This window comes from Neopsephotus bourkii, unplaced genomic scaffold (genome assembly GCF_033783945.1).
Source record: "Neopsephotus bourkii isolate Nb327-2 ecotype Australia unplaced genomic scaffold, CSIRO-AGI_Nbou_v1 NB_1574, whole genome shotgun sequence".
NCBI classification, from domain to species: domain Eukaryota; kingdom Metazoa; phylum Chordata; class Aves; order Psittaciformes; family Psittacidae; genus Neopsephotus; species Neopsephotus bourkii.
Window position 1 is genome coordinate 1875814 of NW_026902050.1, and position 14316 is coordinate 1890129.

Genomic DNA, 14316 nt, shown 5'->3' on the forward strand with positions numbered 1-14316 from the left:
TCCACACTTATTGTGGTGGGACCCTTATTGGCATGGATGTGCAGCAAAGTACTTCAGTGGCCTGAGAGCTAAGGGAGCTGAGCAGAGAGCCAGTGTTCCCATCATCTTCACCACTTGGACGAGGCTGAGGTGGGAGGGAGGCCCTGTGAACACCGGAAACAACTGCCACGTTCGAGCCCTTATCCCTGTTAAAAGGTTTAAATCCTAACGGCACAGCGCCTGTGCCACGAAATCAAACACTCTACTCGCACCCCGGCTGTACGGGTGCCGGAGGGACCCTCAGGGACGCTGACAGCTGCACGGGGGCTGCCAGAGGCCTCGGGATTTTGGCGCAGGTCAGTTCACCGCTGCTGCACAGCCTCCTGCTGCCCGGCTCTCGGCGATGGGAGCCCTGCGGCGGGAAACCCCAGGGAGGGAGCACCGGAACGGGTGCACGCTGCCGGGAAACCGGAGCGCTGCAGCCGCCGCCAGCAGCCCTCCTAGCGGACGTGCGCACGGGGGCTCCGCGGGCGCCCAGGAACCAGCACCGCTGGCAGCCACGCTCGCGCATGCGCACAGCATCCCGGAGGAAGGGGTATGGCGGTCCTCCTGCCGCCAGGGGGCGCGGCCCCGGCGGGCTGAGGTGGCGGCACAGGGCCTCTTTCCCGCGCCGGCCGTTCTGACGCGCGGTGAGGAGGTGTTAGTTGAGGCGGAGGCAGCGGCGGCAGAGGAGGCCGGAAGGTGTCGGGCGGAGGGGCGATGGACGAGTCTTCGGAGTCGGGCGCTTCGGCGTCAGGCCGCTCAGCGTCGGGCTCGGCGGACAGCGCGCCCATCAAGGGCATCCTCAAGAAGAACAGCAGCAAAGCACAGGTGGATGGAGCGGCCTCCGGGGCGCGACGGGTCAGCTCGGCCCGCGACGAAGATGAGCATGGGTGAGAGCCGCGCTGAGCCCCGCGGGGCCTCAGTGCTGGTGAGGCAGCAGCGGCGGTCCCCTGCAGCGCGTCCTCGCTCGGGAGCGGAGCCGGCCCTGCGGGGTGGCGCTTCCCGCTTGGGGGCTCCCGGTTCCAGGGGGTGCTGCTGGGCGGGCGGGGCAGTAACGCGATAAGCGGGTCAGTGGGTCGTGCCCGTGTGCTGCCTGTGCACCGCGGCCCTGCAGCGGCATTCCGCACGTCGGCAGGCAGCCCGCCGAAGCCGGGGTACTGCCTGCACCGGGTTCGTGTTCACAACGGGCGTGCCTAGGCGGGGAGAGGAAGGGCTGCTGCAGGGAGGGCAGGGAAACTCCGTCCTAGCTCTTGTTGCTTAGAGTGGGGGAGTGGCGGCTGAGGGGAGCTGCTGTGATACTTTGCTGTTCATGAAACCCTGGCAGAAATAGTATCGTTTTTAAATGTTCGGTCAGAAAGATGAACAGAAAAGTTTTACCGATGCTACGAGGACAGTTTACCACTCGAGAGATGCGCTTTGCTATGGCAGTCTTCTTAAAGGTAGTTTATTTCTCTGTAAGCAGATGCATCTCCCTGGGGAGAAGACCTCTGGGTTGAAACGTAAGTAAGAAGTATTTTTGGTCATGCTAGATTCGTCTGTAAAGATCTCACACTTGAGAATAGGCACTGTCCATGTGCTTTGTGTTTTGAGTGACAGGAAGGTCTTGGTTTAATTGTAACGTGCTGAATTAGTCCCAATACCGAGGAAGTGGTCTTCAGCCAGCCAAGTAGCTGTCCTTGACAGTAAGAATTCTAGTGCTTTTCTTGATGTTAGCACCCATATGCACTGCCCAGCGTTGCTCTGAGACTCCTTCACATTGTGATGCCCAGGGTTTGACAAGAGCTCTATAAAATTGTCATTTATAATTATTTGTGACATTGCTCAGTGTTGCAAGGAGGGAAATGGTGATAAAATGGATGTCAGTTATGTTTTTTTTATAATATGGTAATATTTCTTTTCTCTTTGCCTAAGTCATGAATAAAGCCTAAAGTCAGAAAAGCAAGAATGTAAAGTATTTGGTTTACTGTGTTGCTGTGTCAGCTCCTCCTGCTTTCCAGGGAGAAATTATTGCAACTGAAGAATGAGATGATGTTTTTGAAGGAGGTGATTGTGAGTAGCAATGTGCTATACAAACACTGTGATTCTTTTTTTTCCCCCTCTTCTTTAGTTTTAATATAGTGTAGCACAAGGTGTTTACTGCCGCACCAGACATGAAGTAAAACTGGCTGTTGGTAGCCTCTGTTTCATTTTCTGCTGTCTCTTTTGTACCATCTTGAAGAATTATGGGAAATAAAAGTACAAACTGGTGAGCTGAGTATATGGTATATTGGTTACTGTACACATAATTTCTTGTGTGCTGGTAAGAGAGCAGAAGTCCAGGTTTGTCTCCTGTTTACCAATGTGAGTCAGTAAAGTCAATTAGATTAATTTTGAAATTGCCTCGCAGCTTAAAGGATATTGTCTAAACCTCGTGGGCTGCATGTGATTTCCTGGAAACATCAGTATAGGGTATTTAGGTTTGTGTGGAGGTATTATTTGTGATTGGCAGTGCTTCATTAAGCCAGTGTTATTTCTGACTTCAGCAAAATAATGTTTTACTTAAGGGAATGATAAGTGGTATAGCTGTGAGTTTCCTCAAAGATTAAAAATGGCTTCATAAATTCCAGTACCTGTTTTCTTCATGCATCTCTAGCAACAGTCTCTGCTTATTTCTAATGCTGAAATTCAGGTCTAAAGAGGTTTAAAAATAGCTGCAGATGAAAGAGCTCGTTGTGTCAGCTGTCATCTTTCAAAGCACAGTGTTCAGTAGAGCTGTCATGTATTTGCATCATCACTGACTTTGCACTGTTATTAGTGATGGCAAAATTCCTTGGAAAACTTCCTCAATGACGATATGGTGCGAGAGGGAACTTGTGAAATTGGGACACCACTGGAACTGCATCCTAAAAGCTGAGATTGTGGTCTAATGGTAGATACATTCTTGGCATTTCTTGTATAAAGTATTTTTTGCCTTAAGGCTCCTGTAAGAGCCTGTGACCAATCTGATCCTTTTACAAAGGAACTGTAAAAAACCCCAAAGTACATGTGTTGGAACAGACAAGAGAAGATTCTTTTATGGTAGGAGTAAGTGAGGTGTGAGAGGTGTTCCTGTGAGTAATACTGCTGCAGAAACCTTTTGCCTGTCAAGGTGTCATGTCAAAATATCACACTGTTATGTATATTTAAAGATGTGAGAGAATACAAATGAGCACTCCTGAGATTTTTTCAAAACTCATTTTCCTAAGGAAGATTAGATTTCCTGTTTTTGTATCTGAAAGGGTGTCAGGAAGCATTTTCCTGTGATAGTCCTAAATTCTGTCATTAATGTTATGCTGCTTAAGCATGCCAAATGGCAGTCAAGGGAGATGTGGGTTTTTAGAGTACTTAGTCACTCTCCTCTGATGGCTTTTTGCATGGAGGGGTGAAATGACATGTTTGTCTGTTTGCCACTAGTGATGAAGGTATTTTTTTTCCTATCTGAATTTTAAATTGTGCTTTGGGAGGTGTTCCACAGCCAAGGCTTTTAGTGTTGGAATCAGAGCTGAAAGAAATGAGTGTGAAAAACTTAAACCACTAAAAGGTTCCTCAGTCTTGTGTGTGTAAGTTACTGAACTGCTAACTGTAGGGTAATTTAGAGAGCAGCCAAAAAGATTCTTCTGAGATTGCCAGTATTCTTACAAGGTATTAAGTCCTGAGTCCAGGCAATAAGCAGTGATGTGCTCTGGACAAGTGTGGCGAGCATACGGCATGTGATGGGACTTTCTCTGATCTGTTGTATTTCCTCTTCAACTAAGCTCTGTCTCTTCACAGGAGCTGCATGCCATTGTCCAACTGCTGTGGCTAGTAAAAATATTCATGCACTCCCTATGTAACTGTATGATCATATTGTGTTAGTCATAGGTGAATTTTAAGCAGGTGTTTAGCTGATGTTTAACTGGTGACTTTTCAGCTCCTGAATAGATAGGTTTGAATAGCTGGCATTCCTAAAGTAGAGCTCTCGCACTCGCTTTGTCATTACAAAGCTCATGACTCTCCATCCTGCCAGAGCAAGCAATCTGACTCACGTGTTGCCTGCTTAGGTGGCAGTCCTTGTGTTAGAACAAAATGATTACATAGAAGCCTCAAACATGAGAGCGTGGCATTGGTTGCTATATGCTAAGGGGATTAAGCTCACTTAATGTGTATTCATTTCTGGAATATAAGACTCTAGCATATAGGATTCAGCATAAACTCCCACATCTGTTTTGTTTTTTTTTTTAATCCCTTGAGGTTTGGGTTGTGGTTTTTTCCCCTATTGTAATTTGGAAAGTAATTATGCTTTCCATAAATACAAAATTTAGTTTGTCCTTGGAATTTTGCTTTATCAGTTTTGTTTTACAGATAGCATTCTGCTCAAGAACAGTTGTGTTACTGAGATTGAATTTATATTTCAAATTTGTTGTTGGAATGGTTTGTATTTAAATAAGAGTAGTTCAGTTAGTCCTCTAGCCAACTGTGTCCCCCCCAAAAAACCCACAAAAAAGCCCAACAAAAAAACCCAAAATAAGCCGAAACAAAACACAACCCTCAAACAGCAAAGCGCTGTAACAATGGCTTCCTTAAAGTAATAATTTGAAATATGTTAATATGCTAATGTGTAAGGAAATATTAACTAGTGGAATTACTTTACTATTCTAAAGATAAATGCCTTGGTTTAGTCAAAGGGAAAGACCACCTTGCATGTGGCTTTTAAATCAGCGGAGGGGTGACTCTGGTCACAAGGCAGTTGTTTTCCTTGTGACTTTTAAGTTTTGTGAGTCTGGGTGGGCTTTGGTTTCTGCAAATATACATGAAATGGTACATTCTCTGATTAGCTGAGGAAATTCTAAATGATGTAACATCACTGGTGCCTGTCTGTGTAAAATGTGAAACTCCCTAGGTTTAATTACAGCAGTGAATCAGTTCTGGTTTATTATTCCAATTTTGGATGACAAAAGTAGTACTAATAACCAGCTTATTTCAGTGCTATTTATTTTACTGCAGGAAGTTGTTTGTTGGTTGGTGTTATTTATATAGCAGTTTTACTAATAATCATAGCTCATCCACTGAGCAGAGGTGAGGTGGGAGTTTTTGGTTTTGTTGAGGTGTTGTGGGTTGTAATAAGAGGGAGAACGATTTTACACTAACTTGTACCAAGAGTAGACAGCTAACAAGACAATGATTGAATGGGGCCAATAGTCTCTTGAACTATATGAATAAGAATGCTTTTATGGATCACTGAGTTTATCTAGCTATTGTGAATTTCCAGGGAAATGCAGTTGCATTGATACTTTGTCATGACGTAACTAAAGTATGTGTAGAACAGTATTTAACAGCCATTCTTTGAATGTTCCTGTGTGTCAATAACAATATTCTGTGTGCTTAGTATGCACTGGAGGTCAAAACACGTTCTAAACGTTCCTCCAGTGGCCAAACAGAAGTAAGTATTTTTAGACTAAAAGAAAATTTGACTTTGTTTTCTGATTTCAGTAAAAAATCTCAGAAGTGGGATGAAATGAACATCATAGCTACATACCACCCAGCAGGGAAAGATTATGGCTTGATGAAAATAGATGAGCCAGCTACTCCTTATCGCAGGTAGGCTTGCTAAACTGCTGCCCTAAATGAGGGCAGGAGACATAGTAGTTTTATGACAAAATTGACTTTGTGGGTAATGTAATATTTATTACAGCTGATTGCCTGACACAGTGTGTCTGCCTACTGGATATATACAACATTCAGATTAAAAAAGCTTCTAAATAAGGCTTGTAGCTATTGAGGAAGATTATCAAAAAGGACAAAGTTTTTAGGAGGTTTTTATTTCGCAGGCTTTAGGCTTTGAATGGTGTAAGTGTCTGACTTGTATTGATTTTTTAATTTTTTTTTCAGTTAGCATCCGTGTAGTAAAATATAAAGTTGTATTGATATTTAGATTAGATTTGAAAGTTTTGAAAGTACTGAAGGAGCCTTCTAATGGAGTGTTGTAAGGTTTTCACTGTTTTATCAAGCAAATTTTAAGCAGCAGATTATTGATAAAGGCTACTTTTTGTTTGCCCTTCAAGCATGGTAGGAGAAGATGATGAGGATGCAGTGAGTGATACAGAAGCAAATGAGCCTGTAAGACCAGATGTGTTGAGTAAAAAGTAAGTATTGTCATAGAAAATTGACTAATTTTAAGAGAATTTTCTCTTTCCTGGGGTATTTTTTCTTTATGGAAAGCTGTTGGTAGTTTCTGTAAAGTCCATGTTTTGCTATTCTAGTCGTTTTCAGTGTTTTATAGTGCTACTGGTACTTTAAACGTCTCACAGGTTGTTAGTATGCATGAGTATAGCAAAAATAATGAACAAAGCCGAGTGCTCTGAAATATAATGTATGTGAAAAACTTGCTGGTTTAGCATTTTGTTTTGCATGGTTTTTGTAGACTGGCAGCTGCAGCTGAAGGCAAAGGACCCAAGATTATGGCAAAGCAAGAGGAAAGCAGTGAGGAAGAGGAAGAGGATGAGGAATTAACACCTGAAGAACGAGGTAGGCATAAGTTGTTTCCTTTGTTTTGTTTTTGTCCTACAAATAGTTTCAGATTTTTGATAAATATATTTGGGAAGAAGTACTATCAGAAAAATGTTGTGATTTTGAAAAAAGAGATTGAACAAATATACTGTTTGTTTCTAATCAGGACCATTTGGTTTGGGATCTACACAATAAACACGAATTTGCTGTTACTGTCTGTCCTTTTGTCTACAAGCTTAAGGTGTGGGAGTTCCTCTTAAGAAACATAGACTTGTCAAATAAGCAGCTCTTACGGTTTTGGGGTGAGGGAGTAGTTCCTATTCCAAAAATATTTCAGGTAGACTTAATAATTCAATGAGTACTGCCACAATTAAGATGCTGCTAATTGCTTGCAAGCATACAGATGATATTTCTGTTGTTTTCAAAACAACTGGTAGATGAATCCAGCAGGAAATCTATATCTGTTCTGAAGCAGGTCACATCTTCAAAAGAGATGCTTTGTGTTAGCTTGGGCTAGAACATTTTGAGGAAACAGTCAAACAATTGTACTTCTAAGGTTTCAGGCTTGTATTATCTATCTGTAGCTTCTCATCTTTCCTGGCCCCAACTTTGATTGTGTAACCTTACTATTTTAAAGGAAGGAAAAAAACCCCGCAGTGTTGGGGCTGCCAACGAGAAAAGTTTAATGCGTTACTGCTAGACCTGATAATGTTTAATATGTGGAGCAAAGTTAGGCTTCAGGCCGTGGAGACAGTGGAAAATATTTTCTTCTACATGTGGTAAATACCTCTCATAACTGGCCTTTGGTAGCTAGCCAGGAGTCATGTTGGACATCTGCAAAAGTTCATCTTCTATCCCATCAGTACGTTTAATTTGTCCTTAAGTTTATTTGGAAACAACGCTTGTGGAACTTGGGAATTTTGTTTGCTGTTACTAGATGCTTCTCTTGGTTCAGACTTGCTCTTACTTGAGCCGGGTTCTTTTACAAGTGCTTCAGCCTTTCTGGTCCATTAATTACTGGTCTTTTTATAAGTCAGACTCATTCAAAAGAATGCTCCACTGCTTGAAGAAAATAATTTTAGTTCGGGGATTTTTTGACCATGTAATCAGTGGAATTTCAAGGTAGATAAATTTGACCTAGGAAGGAGTTAGTGTGTCTCTGAAGAGAAAATAAGCTTTTTTTTTTTTTTTAAGGGAATAAATAAGTATTTGCATTTGTCAACAGAGAAAAAGAAACAGTTTGAAATGAAGAGAAAAATGCACTACAACGAAGGGCGAAACATCAAACTGGCAAGACAGCTCATTGCAAAAGAACTACAAGGTGAAGAGGATGATGATGATGATGAGGATGAAGAGATGGATGATGCTGCAGATGTAGAAACAATGAATACAGAAGTTGCTGAACATGGTGAGCTGCCAGTTAATCAAAAAATGTGTTTAAGTATTAGTGGTCCTTTCAGCCATTGGGAAGTGGACACACTTAAGTGTGAGAATGAACAGGGTACAGTATGTATGGAACACTCCATGTGCAATACTGCATGCTGTCTGGATAGGTAGATTTGTAACATGGTACCAAAAACATCAGTATTGCTAAATAGGGTGTAGGCTTTTGTTTGCTATGACATAACAGAAGAGAGACCATCTCTGCTTCCTACTGTATTCCCCAACATAGCTGTCTCTTGGTAGTGAAATTGCCAGCTTCCTTTTTAAAGGAAGAGCTGCCTTGTATGGAGTACTTAAAGCTGTGGCCACACAGGGGAGCCTGGCCTTATGTTGTGGTTCAGTTCCTATTCTGCTCCCAAACCATCCTGTAGGCAGCAGTGGGAAACTAGAATGCATGCTTCCTCCCTGTTGAGAGTAGTGTATCTAAGTTCCTGCATAAGAACTTCTGCCTTACTTTACTTTATGTTACTTACTGTAATGTAAAACTGCTGTTAGAACTTCGGTATGGTTTTGTCCTTTAAGCAGTAATGTTCTTTTCTATAGCATAGGATAAGACCCTCAGCTTTCCTTTTAGTGCAGCTGCTAGAAGCAAGTCAGAGATTTTAGCTGGGAGCCCTTTTGGAACCTGCTGCAGGGCTGTCTCTTGATAGGAAACTCCTAAAACTAGAACTTGACACTTTCTCTTCCATCTTTTAAGCTTCTCTTTGGGTGAAAAGGGTAGACTGTATAATGAAAGTCTTTGCGGTGTGGGGTTTTTTGTTTGTTTGTTTTTGTGGTGGCCTTCTGTTGAATCATTACAGCTGTTCACTACCCCGTGTTCACCACCTCTGTGTTTAACAGCACTTCAAACAAGTTTTTTGCACTAAAAAAATAGACATCTGTTGCTCATGAGACTAGTGGCAATGAAGTCTGTAAGCCTCATTCATCTGGAGCTTGGCAAAGCTATGTGATGTTACCACGGTCTGCGGACTTGGGAAGATGCTGCATGGGTTTAACTTGGTTCACACTTGCTTTTTGTAACCATATGAACTAGGGTCTCTTCTAAAATTAGAATAAATTCCACACAATAAAAAGGTGATTTGCAAAGTTGCGTATGTTCAAGTTCTGTGGGTTGCACATTTTAGTCCCATTACTAATTACAGGAGGGCTAATGCCTTCATAAACGCTTCGAAAGGGTCATTTGGTATGTGTCTGAGACCCACTAATAATGGACTGACTTTATCCAGTAACTTAATATATGCCTTAGAATGGCTATTTACTAGAACTTCACTCTCCAGGGGAAAGGAGGGCTCCAATAGGCAACCTTATGACCTTTCTCCATGGCTTGAAGCTGCCATCCTGCACTCTGCTGTAAAACAGAGGCAACTCCGCTCGCCAGCTGCATTCACCAGTGGAAAGAAGGCACACCTTTGCAGCATTTTTCCATCTCTATTGTTGAAGTCCATTCCACCTTCCTTCATAACCAGCTTCAGAGCCACCACTGGTAATTATCAATTTTAGACTGCTCATGGCCAATAGATTCTATAAACATAACTACTAGCCAGTTTATTAACCTGCTAATGAACTACTTCACCTCCACAACAGGACATATAGAAATACTTGGCATTAATCTGATGTAGTTTTCAATTCTTCACTTTTGTTTTCTATCATTCTGCTTAAACTCTGATGTTTCTTTATCTCCTAATGTCTCTGTTGGCTGTCATTGCTTTTGGTCTCTGTACCTGATCATTCCTCTGAGGTCAAGTACTGGCCTGCCTTTTGTAGCAGCTGGTGAATTGAATGCCCTCAGACTGATCATGTGTTACTCTTTGTGGCAGGGTTAGTCAGAGGATGATGAATATGCATAAAACTGTTAATAAACCTCTCTGTCTTCTGCCACTGCCCACATTTTAAGAAATTGCTACACCAATGATAAATGTTCAGCAACACAGCTATATTAAAGTAATGTCAAAGTTTACTGAAATAGCTTTTTTAAGATGACATCTCTTTATCACTCTCATCTGTATTCTGAAGGCACAGACAAATCTCCTTATTTACACATGTTAATCAGATGTCAGCTACGGAGCGTTTCCTCAAATAGCTGGTTTTAACACTCGCTACTTGGCGTTTTTTTTGCTAGTCTGTGCATTTGGTCATGCTATGGTTTTGATCATATTAAGCAATTGGGTATTTAAAACAGTATTTCAGTTTGTTTGTTTCCTTCATGGAAATGGATTAAAATGCTGTTGATATTCTTGTTCCTGAAAGTTCCCTATTAGGTTTAATTGTGTGGAAAGATTATTCATCTGGATGAACTTTTCAAAGAGCTGTGTGGCTTCAAATAGTGTTTTGAAATGCTTTCTTACAGAGCAGAAAAGGAAGATTTTCTTTATTCAGTGTATTACTGGGTGGTGCAGGACCTGGTTTTGGTGATGGCTTATTTTGGCTTCGCTCTGTTAAACTAACAGGTCTGATGCTTAACTGCAGAGAAATTGTCTGCCTTTCTGCACGTTGTATTGTGGCTACATTTTGATAATTTCTTCCATCCAACCTTGCTTCTTCTGGAGATCATCTGATGATGTGGCCATCAGTCCCCTGTTACGTCTGAGTCTGTCAATCTATGTAAACAGGAGCTGGCATGCAGCGTCTTTCTATTCCAGTGGAATAGCATGATTTATGATGGTTGTTCTAGGACAAGATGTGACATAAACGGTCTGTTGTGACCGTAGGGCCCTGCTAGCTCCTGGGTTGTTTTTCAGGCAGTTTAACACCCTTTTCTCACTTAGAAATACTATTTTTTTTTGTCCATGAAGATCCTTAAAGGTCCTGTGCTTCTCTTATCTGATGTTCCTTTCCACACTCTAATCCCGTCTGGTTTGTATGTGAGTAAAACTAACAGTACTCTTCTAATCTCTACACTCACCTTTTGAAGAAAGGACTAAAGCCTTAGGACAGGTGTTTAAGAAAGTTTCTGTCAGCTACAACCAGATCCGCTAATATAAGTTGCACTTCTGGTTACAGACTGAGATTTCTTGCTGATTGAAACGAAGATGGCCAGTCCAGTCAGTAATGGTGAGAACTGTTTTCATATTTTTGCCTGTTTTCATCTTGGGCTATCAAATGTTTTAACTGTATAGGTCATTCCTTCTTGCCTCAAGTAACCACCTTATCCCATGTGCAGGGGTTCTAGCACCCAAGCATTTTGGTGGAAAAGAAAGCTAAAGCTGTAATAGACTGCATTAGGATTGCTTGCTTTAGCATTTCAGCTTCTCTGGATTTTTTTTTTTTTTTGCTACTTCCATTTATTACTCTGCAAATGGCATAAATAGCAAAAGTGACCTTTGTTCTTCTCCATAAACACTTTTCCTTTAGAAATTCTATTTGAAATCACTGAAGATGGCCGATGTAGGTAAATTTAAGCATGATGATTTCAGCGCAGATCTGTCTTTAATTCCGCTACACAAAAGTATCAGCTGCAAGGGTGTGATCGATAGCAGTTCATTTGACAGGCAGTAAAACTATTGTTCCCTCTCTATGGTTCATTTAGCATTTATTGCTCTAATAGCACTGCTCAGATACTGCTCCTCAATTTATCTCTCAGATGTCTGAGTGTGCCCTTTTGGCCTTTGGGAGATACAGAATACATTTTGTTTTCCTAACCAGGGTGGGTATCACCCTGAGGGTGACTGAAGGGAGAAGCTTGGGAGCATGCACTCATCTGTTTCATTTGTTAGCTATATTATGCGCTTGTTAAACTGCGCTTGTTATACCAAGTGTAACTCATGAGCAAGCCTAACTGACCTTTTTAGAGATTATTATAATCTGGGTGTGGTTTGATTTGTGCTTTATGCCACTGATTTTTTTAGGTGCCCATTATATGTATATATATACACACATATATATATATAGGTGGGCTTTTTCATACGGACTAATGAGAAGGAGCTTTCTCTGATTTACTGATGTTCTTTGGCTGAAAGCCATGAGTTTAATGACTTCCTGAAAAACACAACAGACTGTTTGCTCATTTATAAGCTTGTTTAAAGTGTCTTATCTGGAACTGAAATTTATCCTGAAAAGCACTATGCTTGCTTGTGTTTCAGGAACCTCATGTGTTAGTTTTGCAAACTGAGGGTTTAAATCGTCCCCCCAGTACCAGGGGTGGTGAGCATTCAGTGCTTGCTATGCTGCATAATGCTGTTAGCCATCCCCTCAGAACATGAGGGTGAAATAACTATTCTAGAAGTTTCTGTGCTCTCAAATAAAAAGCTTGTACGTTGCTAAGGTGGCTTGGCAAACATTACCTGTGGAGAAGCAAAGATGATTTCAGGAGGGTATTTGTGTGTGTTTTGAAAATATGCAAGGAGTGTGAAGAATCACCTATTCTATTTTTTTGTGTGTAATCTTTCTTATGCAGCACATGCTACTCGTGACCAGCTGGAAAGTAGAGCACACAGCATAGAAGAAATCTGTCCAGAACTGTAACTGCTTGTCAAGGACACAAGTATAAACACCGCTTCACAATTTTTGCTATTAAGGCTCTTAAATATTGAGAAGCATATCAGTTACAATGTTGTATTGCCAAGAATGTTTATTTTAGACTTGTCTCTTGGGCAGGAAACAACTGTCTAATTGATTTGTTCTTGTGCCTAGTATTTCATGGAGAATACTGCTTCATAATCTGTTCAACCAGAATGGCAATTCCCTGTATGTATAACGCTGATTATCTTGCGTAATGTACTGTTAACTCTTCACGCTTTGAAACAGTATCTTTTGGGTTTTCACTGTTTATTTGACGGTGGTCTAGGTGTGATGTCTCTTACGCAAAGGTTTTGGATTCAAGAGCTAAACGGTACAGCATATATCAGATTAACATGCAAGCTATTTATCAGATGTGTTATGCAGTTTAAAAAGGGATTATTTAAGTCTTACAACTTTTTTGTAAAGCGTGGACCTGTTAACTTAGATTTCAGTATGTTATTACCTGTATTTTCCCCATCTTTAGAAGAACTGTATTATTTTTTGAGTGGTGTTCAGAACTGGTTGTTATTTCTGACTAAGGCAGTACTAACATCTGGTGGAGGGAATGTTTTTACACTGGAAATGTGCTAACTTGAACTTTGCATTTAACTGTCATTATCTCTTCCATCGGGACTGGATGTTCTGTGGAGCTCTCTTTGGGTTATCTTGAGAATGTGGATGTTCCCTCCAGCTTTTCTCTTAAAACCACATGTACTGTCACTCTTCTGGCTCTTGTTTCAAACTTTTGGTCCTTTCCAGTTGCATGAAGAGTGCTTTTGCTACTAGCATCTGAGGAAAAAACACTCAACTATAAGCAAAACCACATCAGGACTGCAAAGATGAGCTGAGTTTAGGCTCTGGTTGTTCTTTACATAAAGATAACTGCTGCTGATCTCTTCTGGGGTTGGCAACCTGCATACTGAAAACTGCTGGTCTAAATCTTCCTATATCCATTGCAATTGACAGCAGCTGGTTTTGTAAAGTGAAGGCTCTTTGGCAAAATAGAAAGGAAACTCCTTAACTCAGATACTTGCCTACAGTGTGGTTGTATGGTCCCTATAAAGAGGGATTCTGAACCTGCAAATTGCTGTAAACAACTTTCCACTTGGTGAAATCTGACTGGTGAATGTTCCAGTATTCAGAATAGTTTATGGGTTTTATTACACAAATGAAGTATACACTTAAGTTTTAGCTTGGTTATAGTGTATATCTTAATTTTGATCAGAATTTGATATGTTGCAAAAATCCATATAAGTATATGGACCTGTTTTAAAATGTCTTTTTGTCCACTGTACATGTGAAGTTTGAATAAAGGAATGAAAGTTATTTTACAGTTATGTGCCTTCTCAAGTGTGAGCTTTCATGAAATCCCAGAGAGATTGAGAATGAATAAGGGGATAGGATGCTGTTCTTTGCAAGATTTATACAGGAGTAATTAACTGGAATGCGTGCATTGCCAAAGATACCTGTGAGTTGTACTAACTGGGTGTTGTAGTGTGCCTTTCCCAATTCTCTCCTCTCCACAGGGTTGCCCATTGTGGAATGTTTGGTTTAATAAGGGCCTGAATCAGGATTAATACCATCTTTTCACAAGAAAGATTTGAACACTATTTGGTCTAGTGTAGTGATGCTAGTTTTTCAATACGGAGAATTTGACCAATGTGTATGGGTAATACAGATGTCTTCTGCAGGGCTGTAAAACAGATGACTTGTACTTGTGGTAAGTACAATTGGGTACTTCGCACCCGCAATTGAAGCCGAATCCATCAGAAACAGCTTTTATATCAGCTTATGTCTTGCCCTCCTGTCACCCACATTTTGGTCTTCCAAGACCTCATTTTCATTCTGGTG

The 14316-nt window shown here is 41.2% G+C and overlaps 1 protein-coding gene across 3 annotated transcripts; it reads left to right on the top strand.

Moving 5' to 3' along the window:
- The first annotated feature begins 723 nt into the window (after positions 1-723).
- On the top strand, positions 724-13802 carry PPP1R2 (protein phosphatase 1 regulatory inhibitor subunit 2). 3 transcript variants are annotated; one of them, XR_009728186.1, is made up of 8 exons: positions 724-911; positions 5509-5616; positions 6081-6161; positions 6440-6543; positions 7751-7933; positions 9246-9451; positions 10969-11019; positions 12362-13802. XR_009728186.1 is itself a non-coding variant. In XM_061371423.1 (7 exons), exons 1-6 carry the CDS (start codon positions 739-741, stop codon positions 10971-10973), a joined length of 654 nt encoding a protein of 217 aa, XP_061227407.1. In that variant the 5' UTR covers positions 724-738; the 3' UTR covers positions 10974-11019; positions 12362-13802. The 3 variants fall into 3 exon arrangements, 2 of the variants coding, with proteins under 2 accessions (XP_061227407.1, XP_061227406.1); XM_061371423.1 differs by lacking the exon at positions 9246-9451; XM_061371422.1 differs by lacking the exons at positions 9246-9451; positions 10969-11019.
- Positions 13803-14316: the final 514 nt, after the last annotated feature.

Excerpts from the sequence above, each read along its gene's own strand:
- PPP1R2 (XM_061371422.1), top strand. The coding sequence starts at position 739 with ATGGACGAGTCTTCGGAGTCGGGCGCTTCGGCGTCAGGCCGCTCAGCG. Across the intron at positions 912-5,508 it reads CGCGACGAAGATGAGCATGG|TAAAAAATCTCAGAAGTGGG; the intron begins GTGAGAGCCGCG and ends TTCTGATTTCAG. Across the intron at positions 5,617-6,080 it reads CCAGCTACTCCTTATCGCAG|CATGGTAGGAGAAGATGATG; the intron begins GTAGGCTTGCTA and ends TTGCCCTTCAAG.